At 41.7% G+C, this 26,744-nt stretch overlaps 2 protein-coding genes across 3 annotated transcripts; both read right to left on the bottom strand.

Annotated features, from left to right (window-relative positions):
- Positions 1-4,477: 4,477 nt before the first annotated feature.
- faim2b (Fas apoptotic inhibitory molecule 2b) lies at positions 4,478-7,972 on the bottom strand. 2 transcript variants are annotated; one of them, XM_085354067.1, is made up of 12 exons: positions 7,958-7,972; positions 7,479-7,527; positions 7,146-7,213; positions 6,981-7,045; positions 6,811-6,864; positions 6,648-6,698; positions 5,475-5,514; positions 5,346-5,383; positions 5,177-5,264; positions 4,998-5,093; positions 4,740-4,793; positions 4,478-4,627 (listed from the first exon to the last, which is right to left on the bottom strand). In XM_085354067.1, exons 1-12 carry the CDS (start codon positions 7,970-7,972, stop codon positions 4,478-4,480), a joined length of 768 nt encoding a protein of 255 aa, XP_085210193.1. The 2 variants fall into 2 exon arrangements, with proteins under 2 accessions (XP_085210193.1, XP_085210194.1); XM_085354068.1 differs by having other exon boundaries at positions 7,479-7,524.
- Positions 7,973-15,240: 7,268 nt separating this feature from the next.
- Positions 15,241-26,162, bottom strand: LOC146632103 (nuclear receptor subfamily 1 group D member 1-like). Its single transcript, XM_085354066.1, has 8 exons — positions 25,526-26,162; positions 19,627-19,938; positions 19,429-19,517; positions 19,167-19,311; positions 17,209-17,774; positions 16,930-17,115; positions 16,626-16,836; positions 15,241-16,524 (listed from the first exon to the last, which is right to left on the bottom strand). The coding sequence occupies exons 1-8, from the start codon at positions 25,542-25,544 to the stop codon at positions 16,328-16,330; spliced, it is 1,725 nt and encodes a 574-aa protein (XP_085210192.1). The 5' UTR covers positions 25,545-26,162; the 3' UTR covers positions 15,241-16,327.
- Positions 26,163-26,744: the final 582 nt, after the last annotated feature.

The raw sequence follows: 26,744 nt of genomic DNA, 5'->3' as shown, positions 1-26,744 counted from the left end.
GTCTTTTTTTTTTTTTCAATGCTGCTGTCACCTGAGTTTGATTCTTTGTCAGTGATTTTTGTTTTTTAGTTTGTAGAAAGTTAAGTGTCTTCTGTTTTTTCTCTCTCTCTCTTTTGTCTTTCACTTGAAAGTCTTTGAGCTAATTTGCCTTATTTTTTGATGAGTTAATCTTACAAGTAGATTAGATTTTAGCTGTAGATTTTTAGCTTTTTACGGAGTCGTGTTTTTTTTTTGTTTGTTTTGTTGACGCTGTTTTCTTGTGCGCGTTGTTTTCTTTTCACATGAATTTCCGTTCCAAACCTCGCGTCGTCTGTCCCGACATTGCGTCTGGCCTCTTTAGCAGAAAGCCTTCCAGAATGGAGAGCTGAACCAAACAGTGACTTTACTTAGTGCTGATCCAAATCACTTCTACTGATGCTGCTGCATCGGGCTCGGACAAGCTCATAAACACACAAACCTGGGCTGTTTTCAGCTTTTTAAGTCAGCACACCGAGTTAAGCAGTCACCACGTACATCCAAACATGTTGAACTTTAATTTATACGGATATCAAAAACTGTACATATGTAGATAATAGAAATAATGGTTTTACAAAGGACTGCTCACTAGACCATGGAAGTGCCATTAAAGATGATTCTTACAGCCTTTAGTGAGACAGCAAGTCTGAATGACTTTGTGAGTGATAAAAAAAAAAAAAGTCTGCAAAAACTCTTTCTAGCTAAGCCTTAATGTTTTTCCTCTGGACGAACTGCCCGGTTTCACATAGATTTGACATGAGTTTGTATATACTGTGGAAATGGCAGCAGGGTTGTTTGAACTTTGAGTCAGTTGAGTTAGACGTAGAATTACCAGGAGCTTTTCTTCCTGTTCTTTAACCATTCATGTTTGAATCCAGTGAAAAGACGAACGAGATAACATCTTCCCCAAGGCTTACATTGTTTTTTTTGCAATTTTTCTGTTGTACATTTCTGCAACCAAAGATGTTTTAGCCACCCACCGCTGTCTCCAATCTCCCAAGATGCTCGTATGTTTTGTGTAATGGTATAAAATGCCTTTTATTGACTCTAAGAAAGAGAAAGATGGCAATAAGAGTGTTAACGTACACTCAATATTCCAAATTATGACTACAGTTTGAGGACTTTTTCAGCTCTGTCTTAGAAAGTGTTTTTGAAAAGAACAAATCCAGCTGCTTAACCCTAGTTCCCCTTAGCTTACATAATGAGTGCAGGACAGCATGCGAGCAGACTTTACCGAACTCAGCTACAGCCCGACCGATATATCGCCTGCCGATATTATTAGCTGATTGCCGATATGTCGGTGTCAACATTTATAAAGCCCGCTAAGCGAAGATGAGACGAGAGAAACACCTTTCCACCATGTTATGTGTTGACACTGCATGGTTTGTCCACCAGAGGGCACATGTTTGGAATTCTGCAAAACAACAACCGGCTGATCCGAGCAGCATAAACAAGGAATCCACAACTTGTGATAAGAAAACATTATTTTTAGATAGCATTGTCATATTGTCTTAGTAAGGACACAAAAACAAATCTACAAACCAAAAAATTTATGTTGAAAGAAAAAAAAGTATCAGCCGATATTTGAATCACCAGCTATCGGTACTAGTATCGGTCTTAGAATCCTATATCGGTCGGGCTCTTGACTCAATGGACATTAAGAAAAACGGAGCACAGATTTTACGATTGGTGCAAACACGAACATTTTCAGACACAAGCAGATTTTGTAAATAGCCTGTCTTTCCTTGCACTTCTTTCACCGTTTTTTTCCCTTTCTTCTTGTGTGTTTTTGTGATTTTTAATTTTTTAGTATGAATTATAACCTGTCCAGAAAACACAGTGACTTGCAAGTTTTCAGATTCAGCGCACCATGAAGGAAAATGTTCTGAGAAATGCTATTCCATATATTAGCCATCACTTTTAATACAAAACAAGATTTTGAAACTATGAAATGACCACTTGTTACAATGCAGTGTTTATTTATTTTTTTAAAGCAGAGATGACAGGACAGGAAACTAAAGGAACTGGCCTTTTAAATGACATAACAAATATAGGAATACTAAGACTACATGGAAAGTACACAATATTTGAAATAAAATAAAAAATACTCATTGCACTTGCATTTTTAGTCCGCATAGATTTGTAAATGCTATTTGTATCCATCCTAATGTCAATTTGACAGCTTATTTCATAGTTTCAAACCATTTTGCTGCTAAAACAGGATTTCCAAACAGCTGGTTTAATAACGTCACATCTGGATTTTCAAAATGTTTCATTTTATTTCAGTTTGGTTAATACCAGTGTCGCAATTTTTTTCTTTTTAAACAATTGAGTCATACTGTTGTGTAATACTACAGTTTACTATATGTTGCAGTAGTGAGCAGTTTAACTAGATAAATATTCGATCATTTTAGCAAGAAATGCTGTCTTAAAGTAACATTTTTGATCCACAAACACAGCTCTACACTGTATAAACTGTATTGTGTGGATCACAAGCTTTTTGAAAATTCAGATTGGCGCATTTCACTATCTGTTTGTGAATAGTTTTCTTATTTATACAAGAACTCATTTTGTACAGTTTTGTTAGAGGAAAGAGGTTTTGATATTTGGTTATTTTGCAAATGCCATTTGGCTACTTTTGTCTTCCTGTGCCAGAGTTGCTAAATTGTCTGTAACTTGTGTTTTTGTTTTTCTTTTGTTGTTGTTGTTTGTTTTTTAATTGATTGAGATTTTACTTCTTTCTTGGTTTTCTCTTTGAATTTGAATATGTCAGTTTTCTTTTTTAATAAAAGTCTTGTTTCAATGTTTTTGTGAGTGATTTATTATTGGCTGTTTAATTTTTGCTAAATTAGGGGTGTATATTACATATTATGGATGCCTGATCTTGCAGTATCATTAGTCTTATTTTCTTAATCTTTAAATTGAATTAGTTTTTGCAGGAAGCTAAAGTCCACCTGCTTAAATAAGTACTTAACCAATAACATGGCAACAACTGCATTTAGGAACGTACATATGGTCGAGTCAACCTCCTGATGTTCTGACACATGGAAAAGAAAGTTGATTTAATAGGATAGCAATTTCCATTTCCATCTCTTTATGAGCAGTGTGCCAATCTTGATGGCTGATCCAAGAGGGTTAGTGCAGTATGCCACGAAGCACAGATCATCTCAAGTGACAATAAGTTCACTGTACTCAGATGGCCTGAATAGTCACCACATCACTCAGTCCAAGTGACTTCTTCAGGCTCAGCTGACTGCAGGTTTCCCTAACCTTTACACAATGACTGAAACTAGCACCACTGATGAAAAATGGGCTGTAAGGTCAGTTTCTTGATCATTAATATGCATGTTATGACCATTGATGAACAACCACTGATCAGAGACCATTGATGCCAGTATGAACTAAAATCTCTGAGGAATGTTTCCTCCACCTTGTTGAATCTGTGCCATTAGCTTGGTGTATCTAATACTGGTCAGTGTACACACAACTCCAAACCCCACAAGGATGGTGTAGTTTGCTCTGTAGAAACATACAATACAAAGAAATGTTATTATTGTTTAATTCTGTAACATTAAAATTAACAATTTTTATAGGTTTCATGTGTTACTTTAATTACATTGCCACTTACAAGTCCATAGCCCGTGTTCTTTGCAAAGAAATGTATAGTGTTTTTTATTCATTACACACAGTTTCCAGCATTCCCATCAATAACTTATTAATCTAAAACTATTTTCTATAACAGCTGAAAGGCCACGGTAAATTCTCAACACCAGTGTAAACAGATCTCTAACAGCCAAATGTACTCTCTTACTCTGACTTACTCTAAATACATTTTCCCTTTGTGGTTGCTGTTTGCTTTCTTTACATCTTAAAGTCTGTTGACTCATACAGTAGCTGCTACTTCCGAAATACCAATGCCCAGTCTGAGCTTACACACATACAGTACATACTGATAATACACTAAACCTATCATATATAATGAAATGAATAAAAATAAAAACAAGTATAAAAGTGCATCTACATATTGGATGTGAAACAAATGATTAAAATAAACTCAACTCCATTATTGGCTCAAGGCTGAATAAACAGAGTGATGCATCCAACTCTGTTTGTACCTGCTTTTATCCACTTAAGAGTCCAAAGTGCCATTCAAAACACACACACACACACACACACTTATAGATTCCCAAGGTAACACCTAGCAGTAGTTGGACGGTGTAGTCTATGGGATTTCAAGCTGGGATTTCAGGGTCTCCATTGATAAGAAGATTATGAACTGAAGAGACTTGAAGGTTAAACAAAGGTTAGATCGATAACACATCACTTAAAGAAAGAGCAAACAGGTTGCTGCAATGAGCCTTGAAGTCATGTCGTTCTGTCGAGAGGTAAATCCAAGTCAAGTGTTCAAATAGTTCAGCTGATAAACATCTTTAGTATGCAGGAGAAACGTGTAAAACAGGCTTCACTCCCGGCCTTCTCCCGTGAGCTGTAACAGGAAGCTGAAGAGGTAGATAATGTCCAGGTAGAGGCTGAGCGTGGCAAAGATGTATTCCTCTGGACTGATGGCGTAGCGCTTGTTTCCTAAGAGCATCTGAGTGTCGAACGCCAAGAACTGTGGCAGAGAAAGGCACAAATGGAGAAAACAAGCAGAGCAGGTGAGCACGAGGTAATCATTTGAAAACTTAGCTGGAAACTAAGACGGGGGTAGGCTGTGTGATTCTCACCAGAGTAAAGAGGATGGCTCCTATTACAGCATAGGTGGCATGTAACCAAGGTACCTGTGAGATAAAATGCATTACAAAACACTTTTAAGAAGGCTAGCAGGGATGCTAATTTAAGCAAGACACAGTGCAAGATTATCTGAGGCTAATCCTTCTTCCATTAATGCAGTACCTGACGCATTAACCCAAGTACTTTTGTTTAACTCATTAATTGCAGCTAATTTGGTTTCCTTCTAGAAGGATGTACATGTTTAAACTCACGTATCCAAAAGGGACGACAACAGAGATGGCGATGGCACAGATGAGCATGACCATACACAATGAAAACAGGACTCCCTGACAAGAGGTAACATCAATCTGCAAGAGAAGAAGAAGATGTGTCTTTTATTGTCTTTTTTTGTTCAAAGCAGTTTGAAGTTCTAGTTTGAAGCAGTTCGCACCTTGCTCTGGAAGCTGAAGATGGTGACAGAAAGACACACCAGAGCTGTGATTCCCAGGCACAGCACCACCGACTTGGTGTTGTAAAAGCTGGAGGAAGCACAAACATATACATTTTCTCTTTCAGCTTGAAAAGACACGGATGGTTCTTACATCCGCAGGTGTATTTACCTTGACAGAAATCCCATCATGAAGGCCATGCTCAGAGTCTGTAGGGAAAAGTTGATAAAAATAGCTTAGAGGCTGAGTGACGGCTTTATTATTGTATAAGGTTTGTATTTTACACTGCATGTTACTCACAAAGAGAACTAAAAGAATTATATTCCAAGGAAACTGCCTCCTGTTATGACAGAAAAGACAGTAGATTTGTTATTTATGCACACAGAGACACATTTTATAGAGTTTTTGCAAAAGAGCATCTTTTCAGTTGTTTCTTGAATTTTTAATAATAGTAATAACTTTATTTATAAAGCGTTTTCAAACAAAGTGCTGTACAACTAAAGGGATAAATAAAATAAAAGTGATACATAGCAATACAGGTAAGAGACACAATACAAGTTAAAAACAATAAAAAAATTAAAAACTAAAAGCCATAGAATTAAGACATGTAGGATAAGGTGAACAAATGTGTCTTCAACAACCACAGAGCATGCCTGCCGAATATCTTGAGGGAGGTTGTTCCACAGAAACGGGGCACGAAAAGAAAAAGCACGCTCTCCAATAGTCTTTTTTCTGGCTCTAGGAACCTTCAGAAGGCCAGAGTCCTGAGATCGGAGAGCACGAGATAGAACATAAAGGTGTAAAAGGTCGGAGAGGTATGAAGGTGCCAATCCGTTTAAAGCCTTGTAGGTGAGCAGCAGGACCTTAAAATCTGCTCGAACCTGACAAGGTAGCCAATGCAGAGATCTCAGAACAGGGCTAATGTGCTCAAATTTCCCAGTTCTTGTTAAAATGCGAGCAGCTGCATTTTGCACCATCTGTAGACCTCTAAAACTTTTCTTTGGTAGGCCAGAAAGAAGAGCATTGCAATAATCAATAGGGGAAGACACAAATGCATGGACAAGAACTTCTGCAGTGTCACTTGACAAAACTTGTCTGATTCTGGCGATGTTCCTCAAATAATAAAAGGCGATCTTTGTTATCTCTTTTACATGAGATTCAAAGGAGAGCACCATGTCGAACCACACACCCAAGTTTTTTACCTTGTTCCTGCAATTTATGGCACTGTCATCAATTTTCAAGATGAAATTTTGGGACAAGTGCTGAAATTTGTGTGGCCCAATGACCGTCAACTCTGTCTTATCAATATTTAGGAGCAAGAAATTATCCGATAACCAGCCCTTAATTGCACATAAACAACATTCTAGTTTAGAGACTTCAGCACAATTTCCAATGGTTAAAGGAACATAGAGCTGCAGGTCATCAGCGTAACAATGACATTTTGTGCTGTTTATTTCTACAAAGACGGTTTACCTCAGGTCTCCACAGCAGGACAGTGCAATGTAGGTGGCAAAAAACATGAGACTAAAAGAAAAAAAGGATCAGAGACAATTTCAAAATGTACATGAAATTTATGTGAGTGTGAGATGAGTTTTCATCTGTGTTGTTTTCGTTTTTGTTTTGTTTTTTTACTTACTAGGATGCCGAGTACAAGCCAGGATGAGTCTGAATAAAAAACCTCACTGGTTCACTGAAATCAAAACAGCAACCAAAAAGAAAGTAAACTGGTGCTTCATAGAATAAAGTAGAAAAAGCTTTATTAGAAAATGACAGTAAAGTTGAGCAAATAAATACAGACGTACTTACCAAAATGTGAAGAGACCAACAACGCCCACAGTCACAAACAGCTGAACCATGAGAATGGCGTAGACCTGCAGGTGGACAAACGCTGTGTCAGAGCGATGTGGCATTTCCTTTTATTAATTTATGTTTTCATGGGGTTTTGTTTGGGGTTTATTTTGCTTCCAGTACCTTCCTGATGAAAGTCCGCCGGATGGTCTTATCATCCCAGGCGAACTGGGCCTCCATCTCAGCATAGCCTGAAAAAGGGGTGGAGGCGTTTCAAAGCTGAACTTCATGACATCACATTGTAGCATTGCTCTGATTACCTACATCATTTTTAATAACTAAGTGCAATGTCATGAAAATATTATTATTTGCATTTAAAATGAAGCTAAACAAAAACTAACATTATTTTTCATTCACATTGTTTCACTTGTTACCACGCAGCTTTGACTACTACAGGTCTAAACTAGAGGACAGCCAGTGTTCGCATATCTGTAACCAGCAGGATACTTTACTCACCTGCTGTTGCCTCTTGATAGCTGGGAGGCTCATTGTCATTGCTCACCTGCTGGTACGCAATCATAATTAGTATATGAATGAACAATAACTGCGTTTACAGCCACAGTACAGTGTTAGACACATGTGCCAGCTATTCTAAAGCTATTGCTTTATATGCACATTTAAATAAAAAACAAAATAGTACAGGAGATACTTTTCATTGCAGATCTGACTATAAAAGCCCCCACGTTTGATTAACTCAAAGGATTATATACATAAACTGTATGTATGTATGTTCATAGACATACTGTTAAACTGTTTCTCTGATCTTGTTGGATTTTGATCGAGTTTGTAAGCTTTTTTAGAGCATACCTCTAAAAAAATATGAATAATTCTAACAATCTTTCACAATAACACGTCTCATATGTAAACAAATCTGTCACTTTAATGAAGGCATTTTGTTACAGCTTTATTTTAAATCAGGAAAGATGAAAACATACCTTTCCCTTTTTCATGTTTTTCCCTTTTTTCGCCTTTATGGTTCTGATGAAGGAACACTCTTCTGAAATCCTTGGTGAAATGGGTTTGTTTGTTTATTTAATGATGTGAAGCTGTTAAATCCCAAATATGTACAGTTCCTAGGCTTCTTCTTTCGTTCGATGTCGCTTCTGTGGCTCCAAAAGCTGTTGTGAGTGGGGGGAAAAAAAGGTTGTTTGCGCAGTAGTTGTTGCTCTGATTTTGTCTGCAGTGTGCGGATTACACTGGAGCTTTATAGGCTGCCATGTAGTTAATCTGCCTCTAACCCTGATCCCACACCACCCCTGTCCCAGCCCTAAAGAGGTCGTTCTAGCAACGTCCAGGTAGGCCCATAACCCTCAGATCCCACCAGAGTGTGCCACTGCTGTTGCTTAACAGGGGGGGTGGACACAATTGTTCTGAACAGTATTCAGGGTCAATTACTCATAATTGTGTAAAGCAAGCAGAGGGATTTACATGTCTGAGCTACAGATGATATTACATTATTATTTTAATCCATTTTGAGGTATAAAAAATACAAAGAGAACAGTGCAGCAATGTTGATATGACAGAAAAATGTATTTTTAAAAAACACATATTTACAGATTTTTTGGAAAATTGAGATATATTATACCCATCAAAAACTACCAATCAATTAATGTGGGTCCATCAGTCTGGTGACATCTTTGTCTGCGTGGGTGTAAAAGTACAGTAGGGTACAGTTGGAAGTAGCTTTTCTTTCTTTGCTTATTTTTAGCAAACAGGTTGGGTAAACAAATGACATCATGTTTTTATGTAAGACACTGCTTTAGTAACAGACACACGGCACTAATTAGCATGGAGTTAAGAACATTATGGAGAATACACTGAGATTTACCGGCAAGTGATCACCTCTAATCTGCTTTTACTCAGATGTATTGTACTGTTCCCCTCTTTAATAAGCACAGTTGTGTGGGTAATCATTTATACTTTATTAAAATGTTTATATTGATATTCAATATTTTCTCAAATGCACAACTGGAAGTTTGTTTCCAGCCACAAACTAAATATCGTCAGTCAGTAGGATGAGATTACTTTGTCTCCCATAAGGAGGAAATCATGCAGGATCTAGAAAATGCTGCAACAACAAGTCCCTGAATGTGTACACTTTAAATAAATACAGATCTTTATAAAAATAAATAGATAAATATTAAAATTTAAAAAACTGTTACCTCAAGGCCTCTCTACAATACTTTGAACTGCTCTTGGCAAGATTTTATAACGTGCTTCCAAGAACTGGTTTTTGGTGTCTGCTTTGTGTAGATGTCATTCTGCCTGCAAACACAACAGCTCAGAAAGTTTTGAATGAATTCTGAGAACACTTTGTCGGGTGTAGAGGGGGTCATTTTGACAACCCATTAAAATCTGTCTTACACCAACGTTGCCAAGGTCAACTTAATGATACCTCTGTCATGGTCTGCGGTGGGTGGCTGGAATTTTCATAAGGCTCCTGAACTGACCTGGGATCCGCCCCTGGGCAGGGCCAACTCCAGCTCCTGCACACCTGGAGCCTATTGCAGACAATCAAGCCAGAGGGATTTAAACCACACGTTGATGTTCATTCTAGTGATGGGCAGATGAAGCCCCATGAAGCACTGAAGCTTTTCATCCAATTGGTTCACCCCAACGCGAAGCTTCATGAAGCTTCATTTGCTCTAGCAGGACACCTACTGGACGTAAAAATAATAGCTGGCATGAATTTGAAGAGTGTGGCATTTTGCACACAGCCTGTAAATGTCAACAACAAAAGGAGTGTGTAAAACATGTATATTGTAGTGATGGCAGTATACTGTGTATATTTATAGTGGCAGTATGGGAAATGATTATTTGGAAATGCTTGAAATGGAAATGATCATTTACTGTGAGGTGAGGTGTGGTTGGGGTGTGGACAGTGGTTGTGCTTTTGTAACGTTGAGGTATGGACAGCTACACACTGAGGCTTTGAGCCTCAGTCCTGCCTGTTCACATTTTATTCTGTAAAAACTAAATTTTCACTGCTTTTATGACATTTTAGTGGGGAGAACATAGCTAGGATTTAATGATTTAACAAATCTTTTGAATCCTTTGTCCTCCACAATGCTAAATGGCTGGGAGTCCTCAATCACCATGCTGACCAGGTCTTCATCTATTTGAGATTGTTCTCCTGAGGAAAGACAATAAAGATAAAGCACAAATATAAATATCACACACGTAACTTATAACAGTTGTATAATATTGTTATATCATTTAGTAACATTACTGCATCCTATATTATCATTGCATTTGATGGCTCACCTGGTCTTGCTCCACGATCGGTGTCCCCCTTATTCTCATGCAAAGCTCTGTAGTGCCTAAGCATGGATGAGGTGTTGCTGTTATATCCCAGCTCCCTGGCACATAGCAAACACTTCACCTTGTACAAAAGTCAAGACAGCTCAACATAAATTGTATTGCACCATCAGTATCATGAAAATACATCTTCTGTAGAAATACCTTGTTGGGAGGAATAAGATCAAAATGTTCCCACACAGGGGAGGACATCCTCCTCTTCTTAGCTGGCTCCATTCTCTCCTGACTTTCCTCACTCTCATAAACCTCCATACAGTCTCCAAACTCTCACTAACCGCAACTCTCCATCAAACACCCACATTTTTGAATGAAGTCTGAGGGGTTTATATCGCTGTCATATCTCGCGGCAAAGTTCGAACCACTTCATGAACCAGTCACGTGGTACAGCCGGGCAGCGAGGCTTCGGACGTCATCATTTTCAGCTCCTCCCATAAATGAAGCAAGCCTCGATACGCGCTTCGCGGAAACGCCCCCTCCATTACTCGACACACGCTCCGAAGCCTCGATACAGAACGTCCCATCACTAGTTCATTCACCGCCAGTTTGTCATCAACACATGTTGGTAACAGGCCTTATACTTCAAGTTCTTGCTGTGATCTATCTTGTTAACACGACTCTCTTGTGCTGCAGTTGCTGTATTCACCTTGGCTCACGCTCCACCTCCGAACTCAAGATACCAAGCAATCCTTCTGAAAATCTCTCTGTGCCTCACCTGCCTGCCCTCCTGCCATCACACTCCATCTGAAGCCCCGGATCTCAGACCAGCCTTTCCACGCCACTCAGCCTCCCCTGGATTCTCATCACCCCCCTCTCAACACTCCATGTCCCCTACTGCAAGTAAGAATTGCTACTCTTACAACTAGCCACTTCAGAGCTGCCTCCACTACCTCCCTAACTCCTCTATCTTCTCTCTTCAGTGTGACTGTTCCCTGCTCAGCTCCACTCCGCATCTCAGGCCTCATTCCCTCGCCCTAGCCACGTTCCCCAGGCCACGCCTCGTCAAACTCCACGTCTTATTGTTTTTTTGTCTTTGCTACGTTTTCTTTTTTGCACTTTAGCCTAATAAATTGTTACATCATCTGCTGTCTCTGCTCTGGGTTTCTGCACCTGAGTCCTGTTCAGTACAGGCCACTCGGCCCTGTGACAGCCTCATAGCTTAGAAAGTATCATTCTTAGAAGTGTGTTGTCAACATATAGAAAGTGCTATTTAAAGATTTAAGATATGTCACATTTGACCTCTGACCTCTCCTTCAAGATCAATAAGGAGCCAGACAAAATTAACCCTAGTAAATATAACATGCACTTTTTCAATGGTGATTTCATTTTTAAAAATTATCCAAACCAGTCTGACCCTGTGTGGAAAAAGTAATTTCTCCCTAAACGTAATATCTGTTTGTTATTAAGACATGTGGCAGTAAGAACTCTTCTTTACAGAACTGTTTAATTTCAGCAACATTAAATCTTTTTCAAGCATGAACGAAGTGTTCAAGGTCTTACAAAGCATTTCTATCAGGTTTGAGTCGGGCCTTTGACCAGGCCACTTCTGTTCTGTTCATCTTGACAGAGAACAGAAAGCAGAAAACATCTAAAGAAGAGCTTTAAATGTTGTCCAAGAAGCCCACGGGATTATTCCTGAAGACTACCTATTTTAGAAAGCTTGTCTAAGAGACTTCAGGCTGTGTGAATAAATTGTGAATAAAAACAGACCTAAAATATTGACTTTCAAGCTCATTAGTACTTTGCTAACTCTGTTTTAGTCTTATATACTAAATGTCCATGCGTTTCTGCATTTGTTTCAATATATGACAGCATCACCTTCCCATTTTCTTAGCAAAAGTAGTTAGGGGTAAATGAAGACCTATGCAAAGCAGTGTGTCATGTCACATTAAGGTAAAACTTGTTTTGTCAGGACATGTGTTATTCAGTTTCAGATTACGCATCTGTTTTATTGGACTCCCTCCAGACTCTTGAGACTTGCGCCAAGGCCTACTGCAAACTGTTGGAGACGCAAGTTTAAACAAAGAAATTGAATTCATGTTTATGGTCATGTGATAAGGTGAGTTCTGGGGAAAGATTTCTAAAATTCTGATTGTTTGTTTTGGGAGACGAGTCAAACTGGACAGGTGATGGCAAACGCATGCAGGCTGGTGGGCTGCTCTGCTGCTGCGTGGACCAAGTCGGTCTGTTGTCTCCACCCTAGAGGAAAGCAGACCATCTTGTCTGGAGTCTGGAGGTTGATTGCCCCTCTGGGGGTGTAGGTGCCGGCACCAGGGAGTATAGTGTGTGTATGGGGAGCGTGAGTGTGTCTTCATGTTCGGAAAGTGTGAGCGTGAGGGTGAGAATGCATGTTTGTGTCCGTGTCTATGTGTCAGGTCAGGTCTCCACCTCCGCCTCTCTCAGAACATCTCAGATGGCATTTTTTTTTTGGCCGTCAGACAATAATTCTGATTGCTACATTAGCAGGCAGGAACAACAACAAAAATAAAACAAAGAAAAAAAATAAAAAGAAAAGAAGTTGGATTCAGTCTAGTATTATGAGAGCAAGGCAGATTCTTCTCGGCAGTTTGTAAGTGAAAGGGAGTGCCATCAGTCCGAAGGTGGGCCTGTGAGATGGGTAGCTGGAGCATTTGAAAACATATAATAATAGAAAGGTTGGAGGTACACTATATACTATATATTAAGAGTGATGGAGCTTATTTGACTGCAGCCAATGATGATTGATGGTGATGAATTTGTTTCATATTTTTTTGCATTGTAATGTCATAAATGTTTGGGGAAAAAATCATGATAATAAAACTGTTCTGATTTTGCTATTCCCTAAAGCAGAGCACAATAACACAATGCTAAAAAAAAAAGAGAGAGACAGAGAGATGGTCGTTTACAAAGACACAACAGAGGACAGTCTGTCCGCCGCTTGGGGGCAACAATCCCAGATTCACTCCATACAAATTCTAACGTCAAAGTTTCCTGTGACCACTAGATGGCGAAAGAAGCCAAGAGAAATATGTCCCATGTGGCGGCCAGACCTGCATCACTGACAAAGTAAATACCAGACTTTTACAAGCTTTCTGTTTTTATTCCCCAGAGAAAAGTCAACCAGAAAGAGAGAGAGGGGGGTAAGACAGTATGTTCCGTTTGTTTCAAATCGTGATGTGAGAGGATGTAGTCTAGTCTAGGCTCAACCTAAACCTCCAGACTTCTAATGTTGTTGGCCTTGCATGATTTGCTATTACTGAAACAACTGGGAACATTTAAAAGGAAATCTCGGCTGTGATTACTGCTTGCAGAGATGTTTGTAAATTGAAATTGACAGTAAGGAAGTAAAACGAAAATACGGTTTTCCTGCAGGGTTTACTAAGTATGATTAGGAAGCACCGATTTTATCAGCAGACTAAAGTCATCATTTTGTGAAGTTGTAGGTGGAAGGGTTTCTGTGGGCCCTTTAATTCCATTACATAATAACAAAGTGAAAAAGGAAAGGAAAACAACAGCCCACTTTCAATTTGATTAATCTGCCTGGTAAAAATGAAAGTATGATGGTGTTGAGCTTGATTTTGGTTTCATCTGACCGCTATATTTTCTTAAGACGGATCTGTACTTCTTGAGGGGACCTGGCGGACGCTGCAGGATTTGAATGCATTAAAATGTAGTGTTACAAATGGTATTCTTGGTGACTGCAGTCCCAACTGCTTTCCGATTTTTAGCAAGGTCCTCGTTCCTCCTTTGGGCTGATGCACCACTTTGCTCTTGATCATCCTCACCCCAGATCTTGAATGGAGCTTCAGACTGAGGGGGATTGAAGGGCGAATTTATATTTCTTCCATTTCCAAATAACCACACCAACAGTTGTCACCTTCTCACCAAGCTTTTTGGTGATGGTCTTGCAGCCCATTCAGTATTTTTGTACGATTATCATATGACAGATGTGTTACAACTTGTAACACATCTAGTGGGAGGCTAAAACGTGCTCCTGCCGTTACTGTGCTGTCCAGTAGGCGGCAGGCGTAGACCAACATGATTTATGGGCATGACTGGAACAAAGCACCCCTAGGGACTATAGGCTCTCCTCATTGCAGCCTTCCAGTATTTCTTTCTGATGGATCAATGACAGTAAAAGTGCAGGTGCGTTCGTAGATAAATAGATAGATAGCTTCTGGTTCGTACTCATTTTTCATTTTTTGGCACCGAGGAAAATGTGTACTATTGCTAATTTTTTTCACCTAATGTGGAACTACTGTTGGATCCGTGACTGCTATATTCTTATAAGCAGTCACAGCTTCTTTAGTATGTTTGTTTCAAAAATACAAGAGTCAGTCAAAAGCCTGTCAGACCTAGAAATATAATTGAAGCTGTGCTATTGTGATGCATGATTCTGGTTGTGACGCACTTGTCTAAATCATTTCCTTTTAAAACAAGCAATGCCAGTGACTGTGCACATTATGGAGCCTTATTAAAGGCAGAGCTGCAGTTTATGGAACTTGCTCCTAAATGTTTATATCAATATGATTTCTCCTCGTGTCTGGTAACAAGACTTTACTCATGAAGAGCATTTTGATCCAACTGCCTTGTTAGTCCTACATTTGCATTCATCCTTCACCAGAATCCAGTTTATCTCTTTCAGTTTGCTTATCATCTCGTCTCTGCAAAAGGTCGCTGTGTTCTCTCAGCAAAGAATAACACCTAGTATTCCCATAAGTCTTTGGAATTACATTCACTTGTTATCACACACACTCAAAAATCAAGTGGTGTTTCTTGTTATTATAAAAGCCCCCAGTGGCTCTCAGACCTGAAGCACGATTGGCTCATTGCATCTGTTGCTAGGCTACGGCTGTATGGTATGTCTCGGCATCGCATTAAGGAGGAAAATGAAAAGAGATGAGAACAAGGAGAAGATGCTATATAACATTATTTAATAATGGTAATCTATGGCGTAACCATAAAACATTTACAAAATATTCACAGGCCGATGCTGTCCGTTGACAATACATTTATTTCAACGCTATATATTCAAATAAAAAGTTTATACTCGGAGCACATCGTTCAGACGCTGCGTCCTGTAGAGAAATCAATCATGTGTGACATCATACAATAATCTCCATACTAATTTCATTTACATATCCAAGAATCTGCAAACAAACGCCGGTACAAACCGAGAATAACGGCCCTGTACAAAATTTACAACAGAACATCTTATCATATAAGCCATCAGACATGGTCTAAAATGACCAATAATTTCTCCCTGATCACCGCGTACAAATACATTGCACCTCAGTCTCATTTTCGTAAAAATGGTATACATCTCTCAATCACAAATGGGTGATTTTTTTTCTATAAAGATTCCTCACATGATAACATGATGTGAAAATAGCTTATGTCATTTCAACAGGGCAAACACAAACTGTGTTAAACATTTCTATTGCTATATATATATATATATATATTTATTGATTTCAGAGGTTTCTCAATGTATGAAAAGTGCCTTTACATTTGTGGCAGGAATTTACAGTAAGAGATCATTATTGGTGAATGTCTGTCCTTTTTTTTTTCTTCTTCAGGGCAAAAAAGTATGTGCTTCCTTTCCGTTAGCTTTGTGAGATAACAAAAAAAAGTCTGGTGAGGATCAACGGGCTCGCCCTTCTTTTTTTGGTCTTTACATCAAAAACAAACTCCAAGAGGGAGAAGCGACGGTGGTTTGATTTTGTCTTGAAAAACTCAAGGAAGAACTCTACAGTTTTAACAGTTTTCTAGCAGTCCAATTGGAAGCAACTGGAGCACAGATCGGTTTATGTTCATCAGCTTCCACCACCTTCTGCTCTGCCTGCGTTCTTCACTCATATTTCCCCGGCTCTCTTGGAACATCAGACCTGGGAGATCTCTCAAAATTGCCGTCCATCATGCAGCGGCCGGTGTAGGGAAAGTAGCAAGCCAGGCCTGCATATGGAGTAAGGCGGTTCCCAAAGGCAGTTACCCCATTAAGCTGTCTGAACTTAAGGGTCTATGCGGAAAGCTAAAAGCTTGTCAGAGTGTTGGTTATTCAGGGTGCGCAGGTCCGGCAGACGAAGCAGCAACTTTGGGAAGAGCGTGCTGTCGTCTGGGCGGCGACTGGTGATGAGTGAACGCAGAGCTTTTATTAGATTCTCCTGCAATTGCTCTACTGCGCCAACCTCCACTATACCAGAGCGATCTAAAAAAAGAAAAAAGGAGCAAACAAAGTAGCATTAGACATAAGAAATGTGTTTGTGTGAGAAGTATGAGCTTGTATGCACATAGCTGCGTGACTCTTACCAGCAGATACGAGCACGACAGCCATAAAAAGTGCCATCTCATCTGGTTCCAGACCCAAAGATCCTAGCTTCTCACTGAAATCAAACATGGAATCCAATAATGAGCCCATACCAAGGGCTCTCAAGGATGCCAGTGAGTATGTATGTCCGTTGAGGAAGGTCACCGTCCTCTCTTTGGGGTCAAACAGTGAGCAGAACCTCACCATGAGAACCTGTCAGCAAAACAAGAGCAGTTCAGCATCGAGGGAAAAAGAAACGTAAAAAGAAAAGCCCCAAAGACACAAATCGTATTCAAAGAGGCATACCTGGAAAGTACCAGATTTGAGCAGCATGACCTGATCATGCTGGCTGAGATTCTGGAAGCCTGGGATGCTCTTTGCAAACTCCACCACTTCTTTAACAGCAGGGGTGAAGCACTGGGAGAAAGACTCCCACACCTCCTGACTGGAGCGACTGGCCGGAGCCACAGGACATGAATTAAGTGGGCATGCCTGCAGAAGACAGAGAAAGAGAAGCATTATGGGCATTTTATTGACTGGAATTTAAAAAGGCTTTCATAGAGTCAAAAGGAGAGGGAGACTCACCAGAACCTTGGCTCCTCCGTTCAGCTTCCAGGGACACTGGTTTTGGTTTGAGGACTCTCTGGCTGGGAAACTGTTCTGATTGGCTGTGTAGCCCTGAGACGACATGTTACCGCTGACAGGACACTGGTTCTGATTGGAGGAGAACGTGTACTTGGCGTTGTCGACGTTTGCGTTGGTGGTGCTTTCGCTGCCTGTAGGTGGGACGGGGAAGTTAGGGGGGACGTGGTAGTTAGCTGTCAGGTTCGCCTGCTCCACCTGAACTGCGTGCTGCGTCTGGGCAGTTGCGTGCAACAGGGCAGGCTCCTGCGCCGCTCTGTTCTGGAAAGAGGAAGCGCCAAGGTTGCCGTTGCCAGCAGCCATCTTGAGTGGTTTCTCGTTACCGTGGTAAGACTGCATTATGGAGCCGGCTCCTTCACTCGTCTGGTTCTGTGGACTGCACGGCGCGTTGGGAGGAGGTGACACCTCCATTTCCATGGAAGCCGATTCATTGAGACTGTTCATGTAGCTCTGCATCTCATCCAAAAGCCTCTGCTTCTCCCGCTTGGGAATACGCCCAAAACGCACAGCTGAGGACAAAAGCAGACAGAAACGAGCATCTCTGTTAGCATCTTACAGCACTGACACTTGTATGCGTAAAATGTTCACATTCAAACAAATATCCTACATGTGGCTCTCAAACTCTAATCTAGATGTATTACTAATCCCAAGATCTCTCATCTGTCTCTGACTATTCTTTCTCCATCACAGCTGTTACACCATACTACAGACCCAGAAGCCTCCATCTTTTCATCCTCTTCAGCCTTTACATTCCTCCCTTCCCCCCACCTCGATGCCCTACCTCCACTGACAGTCCTATTTATAGTACACTGTATGCTACACCACCTCCTCCTCCCCCACGAGTCCTTCTCTTTCTGCCTTTCAGTGAAGCGCAGGCTCTCTCTTTTTTTCCTCTAGAAGTAGGTCACTGGGTCAATACCACCGAACGTGGTGTCATTAGCAGAGTGACACAGTGGGTGATGAGTGGAAAGGTCAGAGGTACAGAAAGGCAGGTGAGAGAGCCGAAAAGACAAAGGGTCGAAGGCGGCTGATCAAAAATCAATTTCATGCTGGCGAGTCGCAGACATCAGCCGAAAACCAGAAAGTGGGTGGAGCTACCTTTCCCATGAACGTTATGTTGTTATTATCGTATTTTTCATTTACGGTGTTTTGTGTGCTTATTCACAAAATATAAATGTTTCAAATCTGATGAATTAGCAGTTGATTTCTCGCTTCTGGCTTTTTTGGGGGGGGGGGGTCAGCTAAAAATGTTTGCACCAGAAAGAAAAAAAAAAAACGTGATTTATTATCACCTAGTTTAGCCATCTTCCCCTGGAGATTTAACTCCTGAAGGTGAAAATAACACACAAAAGCTGATTACCTGCAATCATATGTTTAATATTCAAATTGAAGCAGTGTATGTTTTTGTGATTAACTGGACAGAATAACATTAAATCTCAAATGATTTGAAATGCCCGTGTCGGGAAAGAGCGTACGTGACTGCGAACGGGAAGGGTAATCAACAACTTTGTGCCCCAGTTTCCTAAAATAAACTAGTATTTTTCACAGTTTCTACATGACTGATGACTACTGGGACTCTCCAGCTCCTCTTGCCATTAATCAGAGAGCAGCGCAAGGAGAAAGGGAGGCAGAGGAGGACAAAGACAAGAGGAGGAAATAGTGGAAAGGAGATAAGTAGAAAATTCAACTTTTTGATGAGGAGTAAGGCAAGTGGCTTTGACAGTGGGATTATGCCTTTGTTGTAAGCTGTGACAGAAATGAATTTGGACTTTGTTTTCGCATCTTGTACAAAGCGGATTAAAACGATTCACTGTTTAAGCCAGTGTAAAATACTGGTGGGAATAAATCCATCAGAATTTACTTATGTCTAAATATCTTCATGCAATGACATGATCTCTCACCATCTCTGGACATGCCCACGGAGAGACACTTCTTGAAGCGACAGTGCTGGCACCGGTTACGGTTCATGCGCATGATGAGACAGTTTTCATTCTTCACACACATCTTGTAGTGGATATTCTGCTGAATGCTGCGCCTGAAGAAACCCTGCGGAAGGAGGGTAGGAAGAATAGAGGCTGTGAAGGGTGTCTTTTGTGTCATTGTGTTTTTTGTACACAATGAAAAGGAAAGACGTGGCATAATATAACCTTTCTTTGGTCTCACCTTGCAGCCCTCGCAGGCATGCACGCCATAATGGAACCCAGATGCGATGTCCCCGCACACCTTACACAGAAGCACCATACCTCCGGTTTCTGTGAAAGAGGAAGTCACAACGGTTGTCAGGTGAAGAAACACAATGAAAAACTGCTGATGGCCAAGGAAGGAGGAGAACAGGGAGGAGGGTGGCGAGTAGGTACTTACTGGTGAACGTGCCAGTGAAGCCACAAGGCCTTTTGGCAACGGTGGGATGGTTGTAGGTCGGTGATGACACCGTCATAATTTGCGCAACTGGAGCACTGTTAACTTCGGGAAACTGAAAGACCATTTTCGGGGAAGGTGTTCCTCCCCCTGGCTCCCCTCTTTGCTTCAAGGTTCCGATCTCCTGAAAGGAGACACCCTCCGGGGATGAAGGCTGCGAGTGGGAGGAGGGCGACTGGGTCTGGTATCCACTTGACGGGCTGCCAGGACTCGGACTGGCACTTCCAGACGAGCCAGCGTACAAGATAACACCACCTGAAAGAGCACAGAGGGTCCAAAACTCAGTGCACAGGCACAAACTAGTAGAGAGTTGAAGTGTTGAGCAATCATCTGCTTTCATCTGAGCTTACTTGGCAGACTTTTGCAAACACAGACACAAAACCCTGACCTTGTTGGGACAACAGAAATTTGATCCGATGAACAATTTAGAAAAGAGAAGAAAAAAAAAAGAAAGAAAGAAAAGTGACAGCTTGAGGAACAACAACTCTGACCGGGATATTTTTGTGCAGTCTTTTCAGTTTTTAATCTGATAAGAATGAGATAAGGGAAAAAATGCCCAAGTCCTGCCGAATCATACCTTCAAGTAACCTGCTTGACAATGCTTTTACTGATGAGTGATGGAAAAATAGGAGAGGTAGTAACTGAAATAGACACAGCATGCCATCTAGTTAAAGATCTACATCTCTCAACTGTCACAAACAATCATAAACTAATAAAATAGCCTACGATATATCACATCACACACACCAAACCTTCTGGAATAGGGAACACCATTAAATACATCATATCATATTATGACAGTAAGTCACTGTATGTTCACAATGAGAGCCACAGAGAGTTCACAAACAGGCCTTTGTTTATGGATATCAGATCAAGTTGGAAATGCCCTATTACTTCTAAACACAACACCCAAACCCCTCCGTCACCACCACCACCCCCGCCCTTTCCTTTGCAGACAGTGTTCCTCCCCGCAAGATGAAAGACTGCCCCTCACGTGCAGGCTGAGCCAGCCAGCTCCCTGCATGCTTGCTTTCAGAACTGAGTCCTTTCTACACTCCCTCCGCCTTTCCCCCCTCCCTTTTTCTCTTATCCTCCTCCCTTCCTCCCTCCCCTTTCCGGCTCCGGGCCTGCAGACCCATCTATCCGCCAGCCACCTGACCAGGAGCTCACATGGACTCTTGACACAGTTCCCGCCTGGCTCACAAGGCTCTTTGCGCAGTCCCGTGTAGACAACAACAGCAGCAGTGCCATAACAAGCGCTAGGGCAGATCACGTTTGGAGTGGAGAAGGCTTTTAATGCTGTGGCTAGAGATACGGAGGAGAGCAAGCGGGGAACGGAACAAGTTAATGAATTCCACTGAGTCACTAGAAACTGCGCAGAGGGCAACAGTCACGTTGTTGCCGGTCACTGTTTTCACACTTTAACACAATTTCAAAGGCTGACATTGTGCTTTTTGTGTGTGCGTGTTCAGATGAATCAGGCTAGAGGGAGGAAAAAACCCACCAAGCAATCTTCCCTACCTTTAAAGCTACCATAATTGTTTTAATTTATGGTAATATAAGTGAGTGATTATCTCTTCAAATAATTTAAAGAATTTATGGATTTAGGCTTACTTTGGTACACCCCCCCCCCCGTATTTAGCTCACAGTTTGAACCACTTGTTCATTTTTTATCAGATCACTGTGTCAAGTATCCAAGAAGACCTGCCAACTGTAACATTTCCTGCACGCACAATTCTTCACCCAGACACTGCATCAGATATTCTCACATTATGATTGTGATCATACCTTGTGGGTCAGTATCAAGCTACTTGTAATGTATCAGGTCTGTGAATATACCACCCAAAAGGTTAATGTAGTCAAAGTCAAAAATGCCTGCTCTGTGTGTGGCAGTATTATCCAAAGCGGTGTAAATATAATTAGAATGTCTGCTCTGTAATTCTGTGCACATTTCCTCTCAAGGACCTGGAATCATTTGAGAAAAGTGTGCCCTGTCTCTTTTGCTTTCTCTTCTTGAGAAAACACGTGCTGGATTGCTGTTTAGCTCTAAGTGCCTCCTTAATTCCACCGCTTACACGTGTCAACACTGACTTCTCCAACAGGGTATGCGTGTATGTGTGTGGACGTGTGTGGGGTGGCAGCTCTGGGCAGGCGGTTACTTCCCTGCGCACGCAAATGTTGCTTGTTAAGTTTTTCTGCATGATGTGTGAGAGAGGTAGTTTTCTGGGCATGTGGCTCACCTGCGGAGGGCAGGGTGACATGCTGCAGACACACTGGCTCTTCCACACCCACTTTCTACGCTCAGAAGTCACAACCCCGCCCCGCTCGTCGAGTAGAAAAACATTCCATATTCTGAACGCTTGTAACGATTTCCTGGAATATGGCTTGACTGGGCTACGGAATGAGCTCCGGGAATGTCACCCTAGCTGTCCTCAGGCACAGGTTACAACATGTGACTTGCGGATACACATAGAGCCACAAGAACTACGGAATAAACAATACAACCGCCTCCTTTTTTTTTTTCTTTCTTTCTTTTTTGCCAGTCCTCTCTGACTTCCCATCTCGTGTGTTCCCTCCCCCTGGGCATGCACGGACGCCCGTAGAAAATGTGGAAATCATGCTCCATTTGCAACTTGACTGTCCTCTGTCATGTGAACGTTTACCTCTGTGCATGGGCAGTAAGCCTCCCTCCACGTGCAACTACTGGCTTCGTGTCATCTGCTCATTTATGAAGCGTTTGTCATGGAGGATAGTTCTTAGAAGGAACAGCGGGCAGGTTTTTTTTCACATTAGAAGCAGTTGAGAAGATTTTTTTTAATTAACATAATGGAAGAGGCTGACCCAATTTGAACTTTGTTTAAGGAGTTCTCAAGTTCAAAGGATTACATGTAGATCCTCGGGGCTGAGCAATGCAAATGTAGCCTAGAAAAAAGCATTTATTCTCAGGAGTGACATCTTTTTAATCTAACACAATGAATCTGGTTTCATTTTCCTGCTAGTGCCCAACATATGCATTCATCTGCTTAAACATGTTGCATTTTTTTGTAAGTTGGTCAATAATCACGCTTTGAGATCAAGGAGAGGAAAACTCCATGAAGACTACAGGGTTCATGAGAGCTGGTCATGAACAGCTGCAGTGTTTCTCTGCATTCATTCTCATCACAGAGTCATACCATTAACCACTCCTATTGCAGATTCTTACTGCTACTGATTAGCTTAGTCATTCAACTACTGCACCCACAATCTTTCTGGTACTTTTTCAGTTGAAAGGAGTGAGGTTGAACACGTCACGGCACCCTGAAGCGGGTTGATACCATGACATTATATCCCAATTACACGATGAACACTTATTAAAGTACTCATCTTCCATTTGACTGCTGTGAAACTGAATATGGGCAGCATGGTGGTGCCATGGTTGCCTCACAGCAAGAAGGCCCTGAGTTTGAATCCACCGGCCAGCTGTGGCCTTTCTGTGTGGAGTTTGCATTTTCACCTCTTGCCTGCTTGGGTTCTCACATGTGCTGCAGCTCCCTCCCACCATGCAAAGACATGTACGTCAGGTTAACTGGAGAGTCTAGGTTTACTGATTTTGTCAACATGAATGGTTATCTGTCTCTGAGTGTTAGAATTGCTATAGAATGGCAACCTGTGCAGGCTGTACCCCACCTCTCACCTCCCTCCGTGTGACAGGTGGGATAGGCTCCAACCCAACCATGACCCTGAATTGGATAAGCGGAAGAAAATGGATGGATGGACTGAAAATCATCCAGAAAGGTTGACTAGGTACTATTGATAGAGACAGCTTTAAAATAAATATCCATATAATATTGAAACAATGTGAAAGGAAGTCAGAACAGGTTTTATTGTGTCATCTGATTTTACTGTAACCCTTAGAAATAAATAACCTTTCACATGCTTTGGTCTTTCTATTGCAGAAAGGGTTTGTGTGCTGTCATTACCAACAACACCCCATCAAAGCACCAATCTAAACAACTTTATTTATTCTGAATGAAAAGAAAAACAATCAACAGTCCATGTTGAAGTGACCTTTTTATCATTTCCTTGACAACATTGTGAAGGTTAGCCTTAGTTCATGTGACAACTGCTCAGTGCCCCTATGATAGTGACTTCAGTCTGGTATTTATCGTCTTATTTTGTTCCATTACACCGCCCAAACAGAAATACCAGAGTGTAATTGAAACGGCTTGGCCTTGTCACCCAAAAAACTAGTTGATGCTGGCAAATGTAGGTTAATGTGTTCTTTCACATCCCACGTCCTGTGATAGGCTACCCCCCAAAAAAGGACGCTCCTTTTAATTACTAATGAACATTTAAAATCAGCTATAGTAACTAATATGAGACAGAAGGCTGGTTAAACCCCTCTGACCCACTGACCAATCTACCAACGAATAAAGAGGAATCCCCGTGTGAGCTGAGCGCGCGCACAGTGCGCGCGACAGAGAGGAACAACCGTGAGAGGAGCAGTGTACTTGGAATCATGCGCGGCACGTGGATACTGAGGCTGTGTACACGTGCTGTCAGCTCGAGGCGGGGTGGCTGCGTATTAAAATCAGGTGCATGATTCGCAACATCACGAACGGGTTTTTTATGTGTTGTTTTTTACCCAGGGTGCACGGCCATGGCCATAGTCGACCAAAGACCTATGTCCCTGATGTTTAGATTTAAATTATATCGTGAGATCTAGGTGCAGCGTGAAGTTGCTGTAATGGCTTAAAGCGTTATATCAATAGAGCGTCACTGCTTTATTGCTTTTTTTTATCTATCTGTTCGCCTATAACAATGGCGCTCTCAGCCAGTGAGCCACGGAGTAAATAGGCGGTTTAACTCTTATCGATTTCATGAGTCAGATATGATCTGTTCATTCATCATCAGCTCTCGCTACATTTAGATCGTGATTCAGGGGCTGGCAGAACTACATGTTTACTCCAAGCGCGGCTCTTGGAGCCAGTGTGGAAGGAGAATTTGGCACAGATTTCATGTTTGTGGAGCAGTGGGCGTGACTCCTCCCTGACATCGCCTCCTCACTTGTGTTTGGGGGAAAGTGCCACGATTGTGACCAGCAAACTTCTAATGAATCACATGTTTGTTAGTTGACAACCTCCCATTGGATGAAAACATCCAGAAGTGGTTTTGGGAGCAAGAACTTTAAGATCCAAAAAAACGCGGACGCAACGCGGGTGGGTCAGCACGTTATTGTTCCTTATCTGTCTGCAGATAAGCCTCTAATGGTGGGGCGACCAAACGTGGGGAAGGCTGTGGGATGACAACGTGCCCGGTCAGAGGGCGTTCAGGGTCGCGCTTCACGTGAGTTTGTTTACATGCAGAGAATCGGAAGTCCGCCGCAAAGACTGGAGGAGAGGACTTCCCTCTCTGAGCTCAGCTCACTCAAAATCCTCAGACTTGCGCAGCCCAGAAGCACCTGGCAACACGCCAGAGATTGCACAGCTGAATTACAGTCATAGGCAAGAGTACAGTGCACAGAAACTCCAACTGCCTATAGCTTAAATAGTTTTCTGGATATCACACATTCATATAGAAGGAGCATAAGATGCAATTAAACTGGATACAAATCCCAAAGCATCAGACATGTCCAATAACTGCAGTGATCTGACATGACTCAAACAGACAATTAAAAAAAAATAAAAATTATAATAATTAAATGGCAGTAAAACTTTATATATTACTTAAATATTAGCAATATTTGATCTAATGCAGCTCACTGGCATCTGTGCTCACCTGCACCATTACCCTCAAAGTAAACCTGACAGCGCTGCTTGCCAGCAGCTTTCAGCATCGACCACACAATTTAAAGCTTACTTACCACCTGGACTGTTTTCCATGTTTCCCAGTCGATCGGTGTTGTTCGTTTGTTCCGTATTACAGTAGGCGTTTACTGCTGAACTGACTGCCACTTCTTGTCACCGAAGAGTTTTGTTGATACGGGTGAAAGAGTCATGAACTGCCAGGGCATGTAGAGTGTATCCCAAAGCTCAGACCAAAAGCAGCGTGCACAGGGCATTGGGGTTCCTGAGAAAACCCGGCCAGCCCAAAAGAAGAAGAAGAAATAACAAAAGTAATAAAGAAACTATTTAAAAGCAATTCAGATCAGGTCTCTAATTGATCCCGATGTTCTCTCGAGGTGAACAGACGCACGGGGAAGCTCGACTCTCTGTCTGCACAGTGTGATGTCAGACGGATCTCTGTGTAAAAGGGTGTTCTCTGAATTACAGTGGTCCCAACGCGTTCAGCTGCTTGCCATGTACAGTCACCATGAAAACATGATCACAGTAGAAGTAGTTTAAACACTCCCACACTCATCAATAAGCAACACGCGTCCGAAAATAACCAGCACGTTTTCAGGTGCTTGAGAAATGTGACCATTTTTTTCTTCCCTCCCTGCTCTCCTTTTGTGTGTCCCTCCTGTTTGTTGGTGTGCATCAGGGATCTCTCTCTCTCTCTCTCTCTCTCTCTCTCTCTCTCTCTTTTCTCTTCCTCCCTCTCTGTGTCACGCTCTCTGACAACATTTCACCCCCACTCCTCCCTCCACACCCCCCACTCTTCTTTACTCTTTCTCACTTTCTCATTGGCCGAGAGCCCCGCGTGGAGACGGCACATCGGGCTCGTTCGACACTGGAATGCAGGTTAAAGCTCTGCAGCATGTGCGCGTTCCATGTGAGCTCGCGCTGCCCTACTGACACACATTTTATGCTAATGAGCTGCCTGGGCTCGGCGATAAGAGGGTGAAGCGAGGGAGAGACGGCGAAAGAGGAGAAGAGGTCTCACTCGGGCATCGTCTTCAGACCTCAGGATGAGACTCAAATTTGTTTTCGCCGAGGTTGCCGCACACACAAGGATTTGGTTCCGGGATTTGGTGGTGCAGTGTAGAAAATGAAGATGTCACTGTGTAATTCTTTGAGAATTAAACGGATTCTCAGTCTTGAAATTATGATACAGTTATATTTAGCCACTAATACTTACAAGAAGATCCACTAAAATAAGGGTGTAACTTAAAGTATTTTACAGGAAAGAAGTATTTATAC

This window comes from Diplotaxodon limnothrissa, linkage group LG5 (genome assembly GCF_057381915.1).
Source record: "Diplotaxodon limnothrissa isolate DT_005_m linkage group LG5, D_limnothrissa_male_GT1.1, whole genome shotgun sequence".
In the NCBI taxonomy this organism is placed as follows: Eukaryota; Metazoa; Chordata; class Actinopteri; order Cichliformes; family Cichlidae; genus Diplotaxodon; species Diplotaxodon limnothrissa.
The sequence above is the reverse complement of the archived record's forward strand: the minus strand, read 5'-3'. Positions and strand labels throughout refer to the sequence as shown.

What these genes read in the sequence shown, in the direction of transcription:
- faim2b (XM_085354067.1), bottom strand. An exon ending in TCCTGCTGTGGAGACCTGAG is followed by an intron (nt 5,515 to 6,647) that starts GTAAACCGTCTT and finishes CTGTCATAACAG; the next exon opens with GAGGCAGTTTCCTTGGAATA. An exon ending in TCTTCAGCTTCCAGAGCAAG is followed by an intron (nt 5,094 to 5,176) that starts GTGCGAACTGCT and finishes CTTCTCTTGCAG; the next exon opens with ATTGATGTTACCTCTTGTCA.
- LOC146632103 (XM_085354066.1), bottom strand. An exon ending in ATGCCTGCGAGGGCTGCAAG is followed by an intron (nt 19,312 to 19,428) that starts GTGAGACCAAAG and finishes CTCCTTCCGCAG; the next exon opens with GGTTTCTTCAGGCGCAGCAT. An exon ending in CGTGGGCATGTCCAGAGATG is followed by an intron (nt 17,775 to 19,166) that starts GTGAGAGATCAT and finishes TTTTGTCCTCAG; the next exon opens with CTGTGCGTTTTGGGCGTATT.